Source organism: Mycteria americana, chromosome 13, assembly GCF_035582795.1.
Source record: "Mycteria americana isolate JAX WOST 10 ecotype Jacksonville Zoo and Gardens chromosome 13, USCA_MyAme_1.0, whole genome shotgun sequence".
In the NCBI taxonomy this organism is placed as follows: Eukaryota; Metazoa; Chordata; class Aves; order Ciconiiformes; family Ciconiidae; genus Mycteria; species Mycteria americana.
Genome location: NC_134377.1, coordinates 10,580,679 through 10,593,031, shown reverse-complemented (window position 1 = coordinate 10,593,031; position 12,353 = coordinate 10,580,679). Strand labels below are relative to the sequence as shown.

At 53.4% G+C, this 12,353-nt stretch overlaps 1 protein-coding gene across 1 annotated transcript; it reads right to left on the bottom strand.

The window, feature by feature from the left end:
* Positions 1 to 13: 13 nt before the first annotated feature.
* Positions 14 to 7,151, bottom strand: HVCN1 (hydrogen voltage gated channel 1). The gene is made up of 6 exons (XM_075515869.1): positions 7,055 to 7,151; positions 5,111 to 5,340; positions 4,414 to 4,518; positions 3,696 to 3,927; positions 692 to 804; positions 14 to 346 (listed from the first exon to the last, which is right to left on the bottom strand). The coding sequence occupies exons 2-6, from the start codon at positions 5,303 to 5,305 to the stop codon at positions 281 to 283; spliced, it is 711 nt and encodes a 236-aa protein (XP_075371984.1). The 5' UTR covers positions 5,306 to 5,340; positions 7,055 to 7,151; the 3' UTR covers positions 14 to 280.
* Positions 7,152 to 12,353: the final 5,202 nt, after the last annotated feature.

Genomic DNA, 12,353 nt, shown 5'->3' with positions numbered 1-12,353 from the left:
GACGTGTCTTTATTAAATTATTTTGCAGTTTTGACTGTACAACTGTACAAGAAGGGTCTTATGAAATCACTGTTTACAGGGAGCACGCATGATTAATTTTCCAGCAAAATTATTTTTTGCAATCCCAAGATCTAATCAAAGTGTGGTCAAATAGAAAATGTTTATAGACAACACTATACAAGAGAAAGCAAAGAGACAGGAGAACCTTTCAGGTCAAATGGGTAGGTTTCAACACTGCACTCTCCAGGGCAGACTTCCCTCACCTCGGAACACTGGCCTCCTATTTTTGCTCGCTGACGAGTCCATGCTGTTTTAATATCTTGTTAAGCCTCTCAATTTCTTGGTCCTGTTGGAGACAAAAGTCAAATCATTAATGTAGCTCTTACATTTCAGCAGTGGGAAGATCTGTGGGAACCTGGGAAACTATTTTAAGGTCTCTCACTGCAGTAAAACAGGACAACCTGGCTAAAGTAAGTAGGACAGAGGTAGCCGTCATTCCTTTGCAACAGAACAGCAAAGGGAAGCACGGGCAGGACAGGCGAGGCTGTGGTTCTTCAGCCCAGCTTACCCTACAACTTTCTGATGAAGAAACCAAGCTGACAGCAGCAACCTTGCAAAAGGATCCCAAGCCAGCTTGTCCTGGGGAGCAGCCAGCGGGTAAACCTTCTTTAAATTAGAAGTGGTTTCTTACCTTCTCTATACAGCTGTTCTCCAGTTGTTCAACCTTTGTTGCAAGTTTCAGGTTTGCTTGCTTTAGCTTGGACACTTGTTGTTCAGAGCGGGTCTTCACCGATAAAATTATTCCTGTGAAACAATTCACAGTGGATTCGTTTTACAGTGTAAAACAGCCGCTGGCAGGAGGTTAACAGTACACACAGTCTGTACTCAAGGAGTTAAACGTGTTCCTCTCGAGCTCTGGTTCTGTCATCTTCAAACCACCCTTCCCAAGTGCTTTTCTTAATGAGGAGGGTTTTAAATTAGCCACCCCAGGGATTCAGATACCAATACTCTGGTGGGAAGAGGCAGTCTGGCCTCTGAGCTGAATTAATCAGTCAAACTGTCATTCAAATCCCGAATTTGAATTCGCTCCCTTGGCAGAGCTTGGGGGGGATGTAACTGGCAGCTTTGCTGTAACAAGGGGCTGCGCTTTAGCCAGTTTCACATTGTCTGGAGCCTTGCTTTAACAGCAGTGCACAGCACAGCCTGGGGCCGATCGCTCCTGCCCAGTGTAACAGGACATGGCACATCATCAGGTCCTTAAGGTTTTGGCTTCACCTTGTGCGGCTGCAGTAAGGGCACACAGTTTCTCATTACAGCGGAGGTGTCACTTCTCTACTGAAATATTGTTAGGTTATTACATGTGAACTCAGCCCCCACAGCAAAGGCATTTTCTTCCCACCCTTTTCCAAGGGGAGGGGGGGGAAAAAAAATAGCTTGGTAAGAGCATCAAGAACATCACGTTCTTCCAACCCGACAGAGCTCTCCTCCGGCTGTTGGCAGAACAACGTGCACGAAGGCAGGCACTGATGCGTGCCCGTGTTTCTAGTGCTACAGGCAGCAGGCTGGGGGTTCATTTCTCTGAAGACAAAGCAGCAATGCTGCTTATTTGCATTGATAACATCAAACAGTCCCCACCTGCCTGTAACCTGGTCGCTATCAATCAACAGTGACTGAAGGCAGCGAACTGTGTCTAGGCTTAGACACACAACACCCGAGGCTTGGGGTAGATTTTCTTTGTCTCCTCTGTTGCTCCAAGCAGGTGGGCATGGTGACAAACTTGGGGGGGAAAACCAGAAGCACCCCAGGATAAGGAGATTTACTTGTAAATGCAATACTGTTTTTCTGCTGTAAAACAGCATGTTAGGAGACACCGAGGTTCTCATGCCTCACACAGCTGTACACGCATCCAGTTTCACTCTGACTTTCACTCCAAACTAAAAAGAGCCACAAGCTGGTCTCATCTTCCCTTTTCCTGACCACTGCTGCCAGTCAGGCATGTTCTCCCCATCAAAATGGCAGCCGGGGGCTGCAGGTGACGGACATGGCCCCAGCCATCCTTTCCTTTTATTCCAACTAACAAGACTTGGAGCTGCATCAAGTACAGAGCACTCACCGAAAGTGCACTCGTAGGAACAGGACAGCACTTGGGCTGAGGTTTCATGCAGGAATTAGGGATAATCTCATTGCCACATGCTTTTTAATCCCAAAATTCCTTCCCCGAGAAGGAAGAAAATGTTTCCAGCAACACTTCTTTCAGAAGTGTCTGAATTTACATCTATTTGCAACGATGTGCAATTACTACAGCAGAGTCAGTAAAGTCTGATTTGGGGACATTTTATATTCCTCTTTTTATGGTAAACCCTTTGAATCCAAGTAAGAAAGATCCAGAGTGAGATCAGGACGTTCCCTGTAGCATCCCTGGAGGGGATGACAGTCATTGCAGAACATCACAGCAGTAAAACCTACTCTGCTATAGAAGTAGATTCAAGAAGGCAGGGTTTTACCCTGCTCCCCTGTTAAAACATTGCCAAAAGGATCCTACAACGCAAATTTAAGATGTGAGCCGTCCCCCTCCAGGAGGGAGGGATGCAGGAACAGATTACGGGTTGTTTTTAGGGGAACGTGCCCGATGCTGCCATGCTAGATCTGGGCATCTCCACTAGCCTGGGCCAGCTGCTGTGCCCCCATTACCAAGGCATTGCACCAACACAAGCAGCAGATTATTGCTGCTCCAAAGAATCATAGAATGGTTTGGGTGGTTGGAAGGGGCCTTAAAGATCATCTAGTTCCAACCCCCCTGCCATGGTCAGGGATATGTTCCACTAGACCAGGTTGCTCAAAGCCCCATCCAACCTGGCCTTGAACACTTCCAGAGATGGGGCATCCACAGCCTCTCTGGGCAACCTGTTCCAGTGCCTCACCACCCTCATAGTGAAGGATTTCTTCCTTATGTCTAATCTAAATCTACCCTCTTTCAGTTTAAAGCCATTACCCCTCATCTTATCACTACCTGCCCTTGTAAAAAGTCCCTCTCCAGCTTCCTTGTAGGCCCCTTCAGCTACTGGCAGGCTGCTATAAGGTCTCCCTGGAGCCTTCTCTTCTCCAGGCTGAACAACCCCAACTCTCTCAGCCTGTCTTCATAGGAGAGGTGCTCCAGCCCTCCAATCATCTTCATGGCCCTCCTCTGGACCTGCTCCAACAGGTCCATGTCCTTCTTATGTTGGGGGCCCCGGAGCTGGACGCAGTACTCCAGGTGGGGTCTCACGAGAACGGAGTAGAGGGGGAGAATCACCTCCCTCGACCTGCTGGTCACGCTTCTTTTGATGCACCCCAGGATACGGTTGGCTTTCTGGGCTGCAAGCACACGTTGCCAGCTCATGTTGAGCTTCTCATTGACCAACACCCCCACATCCTTCTCCTCAGGGCTGCTCTCAATCCATTCTCCGCCCAGCCTATATCTGTGCTTGGATTGCCCCGACCCATGTACAGGACCTTGCACTTGGACTAATTAAGGCCACACTCCAGCAACAAAAACTGCACGGGTGAAACTCTGAGTTCGCTGGGAGAGCAAGACCCTGGGGTCTCGCAGATGGCTTTAAGAAGGGAACAAAGACATGAGCCCAGATAATTTGGGTAAGGTCAGCAAATCCAGCCCACACACCAGGGAAAGCTCCCAACCAGCCGCGTGTACCTACCGTTGATAATCCTGGCCACCCGCCACAGCCGCAGGAGAATCAGGAGCCCAACAGCTTCAAACTCATGCTCCCGGAAGATGAGCACGACATCGAGGATGAACGACACGATGACGATGATCCCGTCCAGCACTTCAAACTTGTGGTGGAAGAACTCCCAGCGGTAGACGAAGACTTTAAATCCCACCTCAATCAGGAAGATGGTTAAAATGGAAAGGGAAAGGTAATGGAAAACCTGGGAAAAGACAGAACAAGTTTAAGGCCAGGAACCCCTCCTGTGTGCACGTGAGGGGGGCAGGCTGGAAAGCCTCCACCGCTGGAGGGCACATCTGATTTGGCTCTACAAGGAGGGCTGGGGACTTTTTTTCTGTTCTAAGGAACAACCAGAAGAAGCACAGCTGGGCAGCCAGTGGCTTTGGGTAAGCCAGACCAGGAGGTGTGAAGACAACCAGGAGAAGAGTAGAAAGAGCAATTCAGCTCTGCTGCAGCCCAAGGAAACACGAAGCTGCTGCACAGGCTGGCGTGAGCTGAGCCAGGTCGGCCCCACACACTGCAGGGCCATCAAATGAGTCCCTGCGAGGCTTTTGTCCGTATGCCTGCGACTGCCAGCTTGGCAAGGCTGAAGGTTGAGGTCCTGCCTGCCTGGTTGTCCTATCTAGTGGGCTTTGAACACCAAGGAGAGGGAAATCACAGTTCACATTGACACTTCCCTGCATTTTACCTTTGGGGTTATATTATATTTGTCTGGATGGATGATTTTCAAGTCCATAAGCAATTCCCCAAGGACCAACAAGGCATCCAGGATGACCAAGCAGACAACCAGGATCTGTCAGAGAAGAAGAACCAATGTGAAACCCTCCCCCAGCATAGGCGGATCAGCAGGAGGAGCCAACACAGCCTTCAGCTAAACATGCCCCAACGCTCGCGCAGGGTGCCCGGCTGGACCCTGCCCTGTGTCCCCGATTCAGCTGGTTGCATTTCACGGAGCTTTCTGTTGCTCCCACCCAGGACTCCCACTCCTGCAGCCCCTGCTCGGTGGGTTATTCCTGCAAAGTCTCTCCCGCACAAAACTGCTTGGCTCCCCACCAAACCCAGCCGTTTCCCACCGCTTGTTGTGGGGGGGTCTCGGGGAACTCGACCTAGGGGAGAGCACGTGCCTCCACCCGCACCGTGACGAGCACGCAGCCAGGCTTGTCACCGCTCAGGAAACATCTGCGCCTGCCGCGGAGCTGCTTGTTTCTGACAGGATGGCCCAGCTCAGAGGCAGCAGCCACTCTCGCAGGTACCGTGAGTGCTCACGAGCTCGGCGCTGCTCCCAGCCCGCCTTGAGCCCTATCCCGCATTGGCTCTGCTGTCACAGGTGCCTTTGGCCAAATCTCGCCCTCATCTCCCATTGGCCTGGGTTTGTTCTGCCTCACCTGAAACCTGTGGGAGCTGAAGAGCTTTTTCATCATGTCCTGGAAGGAGATGCGGCTCCTGGTGGGCTCCAGCTTGATCTCCGAATCTGGCTGCTTCTCCCCATTCTCCTCCTCCTCCTCCCATTTCTGATAGTCGTTGTTCCACTGCACAGGGTCATCGCCCACCACCGTGAAGTGCTTCAGGTACCTGGACATGGCTCTGGATCAAGCTGGCATCACCCTGCCAGCGTCTGAGAGACAAGAGCAGAGCGTCACCTCCCCACTCGAGGCTGACCAAGGATGCCAAATCTCCCTCGTTTCACCACAGAAAGCGTGACAAGAGCGTGATGCTTCGTTCAGACGCGGCCAGCCAGGCGGCGTGGATGGGCCCTGCTGACGGGAAATTGCTTAACGGTGGTGCCACTTGTTTTGCATCACCTCCCACGGCGCGACATGGAGTCCCCACTGCCCTCCCCGGTGCTGTTTGCACCCCGTCCTGCTGCTCTACAATGAGGAACTTCCTCGCGAGGTATTTCCAAACATGTCAAAGCAATGAATCGATTACAGGAGAAAAAACCACCAGCCCTAATCTCACATCTTGTGATGCAAGAGGAGGCAGGAGCCATTGTGTTTCTATTAGACACTGATCGATGGAGTTACTGGTCAGAAGCTGGAAGCAGGCCATTTCCTTCCCTTCATTTGCTCTCTCATGCCCTACACGCCGGGGCAGGCTGCTGTTAGCATCGGGTCCGAGACAAACTCTCCACTGCGCTCCCAGAGCCATCCCTTCAGGTGGCCGTGGTTGCAGCCCAGCTGCCCCCGGGCTAACCAGAGCCTCCTCGCTCTCCAGCCACACCAACCAAGCTGAAGGACAGCCAAAATTTCCCTTCATTAACATCAAGGGCCACTATTATTTCAGCCTTTGCAGGCAAAATAAGGAGGTGATCCCCGCATTTCAGCCTGGCCGGCGGGCGATGCTGTCCTCCCACATCTCCCCTCCCTGCGTCCTCCAGAGCTGACCTCACCCCCAGGCATCCCAGCTTCAGCCTGACCCTGTGGGCACCCAGCACAGGGCAGGACCAACCCCAAACCCGCAGACGATCCCGGTTGCAGCTCGGCACTGAGAACAGCTGCAGGAGAGGCTCCGTCTGTGCCCACTCTCGTGTTCCCCTGTCACAGCCCCACCAGCTCGCCCTTCCTCTTTGGGCAACCTGGCGAGACTGCCTGGCCCACAAACCCTGCCAAAACTGCTCCTGCCACCGGCAGACAACCACATCCCCAACCCTGATGGGGCTCTTTGTGCATCCGTTCTTGGCCAAAGCCAGCCAGGGAGCTCAGCACAAGCTGCTCCTGGCCCGCCGGAGCTGCCGTGGGTCTGCCCGTGCCCCCGGGCTGCTCTCCCTCCCCTCGACTCCTTGCAAGCGGGGATCTCGGGGGGGTCCCGGTAGGATCCGCTCGCAGCGGCGGTGTTGGAGGGCACGTGGGCTCCGGGCCACCTTGTCACTCGCTGTAGGGCATGGAGATAGCCCCGCGCTGCCATCACACTGGCAGCACCTTCATTCCCAGCCGCCGGGTGCCGAGCGGAGCCCACCGGCGCCCCGCGGGGAGCCGTCCCGGGCGTCGAGCCCCCCGGCCGGTTGCAGGACGGCCTCTGAGCTCGCTCGGGCCGCGGGGCCTGGAGCCATCGCCGGCGGATGGAGCAACCAGGACCCGGGTTGTGGCTGGGGATCCCCGACCGCCCCGCGTCCGCACCGCCGGCCCAGAGCGACCGGGTCGGCTCCCCCCTCCCGGAGCGGGACAGAGCCCCGGGCCCCGGCGGGACCCCCGAGGGGAAGGACGTGGCGGCCCCGTGGGGGCCCCGCTGCAAACCCCCCTCCCCGAGCAGGCACTCACCGGGCCAAGCCCCGGGAGCGTCCCGGCCACCCCCCCGCCCGGCCCCGCTCCGCTCCCCCCGGGCCCCGGTACCGTCCGCGTCCCGGCTGCGCCGCCGCCCTGCGCCTCCTCCGGTGCTGCGGGGCCTCCCCCGGCCCGGCCCCGCCCCGCCTCCCCCGGCCGGGGGCGGCCCCGCTGCCCCGGCTCCCTCCCCGTCGCGCCCGAAAAGGCTCCAAGTGGGTCCCGGAGCCCCCGGGTCCCCACTCTGACATTTTCCATTTTTGCAGCTTTTTCCCCCCAGGCTCGCTGCGATACATCCCCGAGCAGGAGCTGCCAGAACAGGACAGGCCGGGCGGAGTTTAAACTTGTTGTTGTTGTTTTTAAACTTTTTTTAAGCAGCCCCCCCCCCCCCAGCCCGTCCGACAAACCGAGCAGACATCCAGGATGGGCATGAAACGAAATCGTGAGCCTCTGCTGAGGTCAGAGCTCGGCTGCTGAGCAGGGGCACAGATTAGTCCCACAAAGTAAATGGAGGTCCAGGAATCCAGGATTGCAAAAGCATAAACCCTAAGAAACTAGGCCTGGATTAACCTGCCTCCATTTACAGGCTCATGCTTTATCAGAAGGCCTCTTCTTATTTAGGGTTTTCCCGTCTGTCTTTCAAACATGGGCTGGTTTTGGAAGCGCCCTGAGCAAACTCAGCCACAGAAGGGGTCAAGGGCACATCTCTATTGCACCCCTGTTAGGACAAACCTGAAATATTTCTAATTCTTCCCTAATGAAGAGGTGTCTCTCAATTTTTACACTTTTAAAGCCCAAAGACATTTGTTTCTTGGAAAGGGTTTCCTCCTGGAGAGCACCTAAAACTTTTCCTGGAACCTGAACATTTTCTAGCACCTCATCCCAAAGCACACAGGGCCATCCCCATCCTTCTCCCCGGGGTGATGGGGAGTCAACACAGGCAACGGCCTCCCAGAGCTCTGAAACCCCCGTCCCTCGACCATCACCCCAACCCACCTACTGGCAGAGATCAGCTGAGCACCCGGGAGCAGGACAGCAAAGGCACAACCCTAGAGCAGCAGCAGGGAGGAGTTTTATCCTGGGAGTTTCCAGCTAATTTAGGCATTTTGGTCTCAGCTGATTCCAGTAAACACCAACACAATCAGCTAATGGTGGAAGGCACCAGCTCAGGACTGGAACGGCGGATGGCAGATCTTCTCCTGGGAGCTCAACAGACCCGACCCCTTTTCAGGGGTGCAGGTTTTAAGGAGAAAACAGCCACCTTCTGCTCCCCCATGAGCTGAGTCCTCTTTGTAGCATGGACAGACACAGGCTCACCTGGTCCACGAGCACAGCTGCTGAGTGGAGCTACCAAGGTGATCACAAATGTGTAAACTCATTCTCAGAATTTAAATAAAATCCCAATAATCAGTATGTGCACACAGAGCTCCGAGGGGCTGCGTCTTAACCACATCCGTGAGGTGCCTCAGCTGTCTAGCGGGAGGAGATGCTGCCAGCAGAGCTGCAAAGCTCTTGGTGAGGACCAGGCTGGTGCCCAGGGCATGATTTAAGGGTGAATCCAGCATTACAGGACTGGAGCAGGGGAAGCCCAGCTGCCTCGCCCCAGGGCCTCACCTTAAACCTCTTCCCAGCCTACCGGCGGGTTCAACTCCTGCTTTCTACACTTCTTTTTACAGTAACAGCACCCTTTTTCACAAGCCGAGTCTGTTAATCTCAGTCTGAGCTCTCTGCTCTGGGATGATGGGGGCCAGGACTGTGCGCCTGAGCTGCAGAGGGTGAAGCCCACGGACTCCCCAAAGCACCGGGGCAGAGCCCGGAGCCCACTGGCACCCTCAGCACTGCCGCCGCCCTTGGGACCACCAGCGGCTGCTGTGGCCCTGGGGCAGGACGCTGGTACCAGCCTCAGGACAGAGTTGGTCTCCAGCAGTTAAATTCCAGCGTACGAGGGACTGATGCCGCTGGGCATCAGTGCCAGACGCCCAACGTCGAAGGGGAACAGGGACAGAAGATGGCAGTGGAACGAAGGAGGGATTGGACTGCATCTCACAAAGAAGATTTTTAACTTAAATGCAAATGCCCATGAAAACGAAAGATGTCTTCTAATGCTGAAACCCCCGAGGCTCAAGCCCCTCTTCTCAACAGAAGTGGGAAGGGTGGAAAACCCGACTGCTTGGGAAGAGCTCGACCTCAGGAACTCAACAGCTGCTTAAAATCCCTGAGGAGAGCACACTTGGGGTCATACCTTGCAAGCCACGCCTTTGAATAAGAACTGCTTTACATGGCACCTCGGGGGCCTATGGCGCAGCGCACAGGTGGCTCAGCCCACCTCGAGCACCCCGCATCGGCCCCTCGCCCCCTCCAACGCCCTGCCACGGCCCAGGCGCTTTGGCTGTGGGGGTCCCGATGCTTCACACTGCACAGGGGCCTGATGCTGCTGCACCCCCAAATGCTCTTTTCTAGATTCAGTTCTCATTCAACAGTTAATGTCATTCAGAGGTTAAACTTGGGTCTAAAATACATCGTACACATCAGGGACTCGTGTGCCCGAAACTCCTGTATCCTCCCACGGAGACCTGAGCACCGTGGGGATCAGGTCTTAACGCTGCAAGCAAAATTAATGTTTTGTTGGTGGTTTTATAGTACCACAGCTTCGCTTAACACCTCTGGACTGAAAGCCACAATAGCACTGACACATCCTAAAGCAAACCAGGAACAATCCAAGATGACCTGTGCTAAAAAATAGCCTTTTGACAGCTGGATGGCAAAGAGGACTCATCTCATTTCAGAGAAACTAAAGAGAAACACACCACTGTCTAGAGTAACAGCACATTGATATAGAGAGCACCTCAGATCTCACCACTCTTCTCTGGAGTAACACATTTAAGTTAGACCGTGGTGTACTGCAAAAGGCACAAGACGAGGCCTGAAGAGAACTTGGGTTTTGTGGAGGTCTTCAGCAAGGCCTGGAACCCCTCCCTGCCACGGTCTGCCCTTCGCAATGTCTACAAAGCCTTGGGCCAGCAGGAAAGGGCGGCGGGGCTGCGGGGAGAAGGGCCTCAGGAGGCTCACGTGCTGTTCTGTCCATTCCCTGTGTAAACTCGATGTTCCTACAAGTACCATTATGGAAAAACAATAGGAAATTGGCATCTGCTGCTCCTTCTCTCCCTCCGCTGATCAAAAAGCCAACCCCAACAAATGGGCATAAAAGGTGCCTCTGAACTTTTGATCGCAACCCGTAGCGAGATCAGCAGGTCTTCTTTCCTTCCTGCCTCTGCAATGGAACAGGAACCCTTCCACCTCCGCCACAGTGCCGTGGGACTTCCTTCACCCCTAGCAGCTGGGGAGCCCGAGGTACGTGAACCACCGCAGGGGAATGCAGCCGAGCAGAAAACGCAGCCCAGAATAGGCACATGTGTCACTAAAACTGCACTTGAGGAGAGTAAAAACCAGTCACAGAGGAAAAAGGTGTGACGCAGAATAGTTGGCCAGCTAATGGTTGCAGAGACAGGTTAATGCATTCCTTTAGACACAAGTCAAATAAAAACCGGTTCCACGCGTGCTCTGTTATTCACCAGATCAATAAAAGACATGCAGGTGACTATTTTACAAGGAGGAAGAAAAATTATAGTGCTATAAAGAAAACCACCAGTGTGATTTAAAGGGTGAAAGTAAGTTTGCGAGAAAGCCTTTAACAGGCAATCTCTGACACCTAGTCTAACGAGCTCAGCACAAGTTACCAAGAGGTGGTTTGATTAATTAACTTTAGAGGGAGGAAAAACAAAGTCTTCAGAGTAGGAAAAAAACTCTTTGATTTGGCAGAGAAACACATTAAAAAACAAAAGCAACGTCTGGGGATGGCCCAGACAACGCATTCTCATCACAGAGGTTCAGCTCACTCCAGAAGTGAGGGGAAACTCCTCTGCTAAGCAGGACGCCGGAACAGAGCTGGTGGTTTATCGGAGCTGGGCATTTCGGTGACAAACTCCTTCACAACCAGCCTCCACCAAGCACCAGAATTCATCACTGCACCCGTGGTAGCACAGGCTGGCGATACTGAACAAGCCACCTCCTTCGACTTCTAAAAATCCTGCAGTATTTTCCACAGGGCACACGAGAGGGGAGGCAGCAGGTGAAGGAACATGGACCAACGGTGCATTCCTGGCAAAGACTGTCCAGACTGTCACCTTTGGTGCAACCTGCTTTAGCCGGTGTACACCACGCCTTGCTAACGGAACAGACAGCAGCGGTCAAGTTTACTGAACTTTCCCTCTTGGCCAAGAATTTACAGTTCTTCAATTAAAGAAAGTGGTCCTGTCCTCAGCGATGACCCCCTTTAGCCTGCGGTCCCAACAAAGCAGTACCCGTATTCAAGGCAAACCCCACTCAGACCACAGAACGATAACCAGGAGCCGAGATGAGCGAGCGCTCCCACGCACGCGTACCTCTGGGAACCACTGCTGCTACACAAGCCTGGGGAGCCTCGGTCCATGGCTACCCTGACCACGGGGCTGTGAAAAACAGGTTCAGACGCCGGCACCTTCAGCTGCTGAACTGCAGCGTTCCGCCTTGCCCACGGGACAGGTCTGCAGATCCACAGCAACGCGGGAAGCGCGCTGGGAGCTTCATGCCTGCGCCCACCCCCTCCGGGGGGAGGGTGCCTGCACTTCAGGGCAATACGTGCATTAAAGCTCCAGAGCCGGACCTGAGTCCAACACCCCTGTTTAAAAACATACCTCCAGTGCTTGTAGCTTAGACAGATCCAAACCAAGAATGCGTGGGTTTCCAGAACAATTTATTTATCTCAGTCAGGTCCTCTGATAGCAGTAGTGTATACGTTGTGATAAACTGACACTGAGAAGATTTAACAATTTCTTCATTTAATAAGTGATTTTCACTACATGGTATTGTACACTGTTATCTGTTCAAAAAAGATTAACAGTTTTTAAAAAACAAGATTCTGTGAGAGATTTACATAAACCAGTGATCAAGATCAACACCTCTGGTTGGCTTATCAAGCTATTGTCTAGGCTTCTTTGTAGAACAAAGTCCTTAGGCTAAAATGCACAAAACCATTCGGGCAGATCTAGGACCATTCCCGTAACCTCCAGCTTTCTGACGCTGGCTGCCCCAGGACTGATGCCGCTGTAAGACGGTCCACTTGGTCGAACGTACAGAAACTGTATAAAAATGTGTTCACTTTTACCACAAATAGAATAAACAGCACAGCATTTCTACTTGCTATTTCAAGTCAGGACTTCCTTTTATCTCCAAGAAGAAGGCGTGACTGGAAAGCCCTGCCAACTCAGTGCGGTGGGTCGTGTACGAACGGTTTTCTAAGCAAACTTTGGCTTCAGGAAAGAGACACAAACAC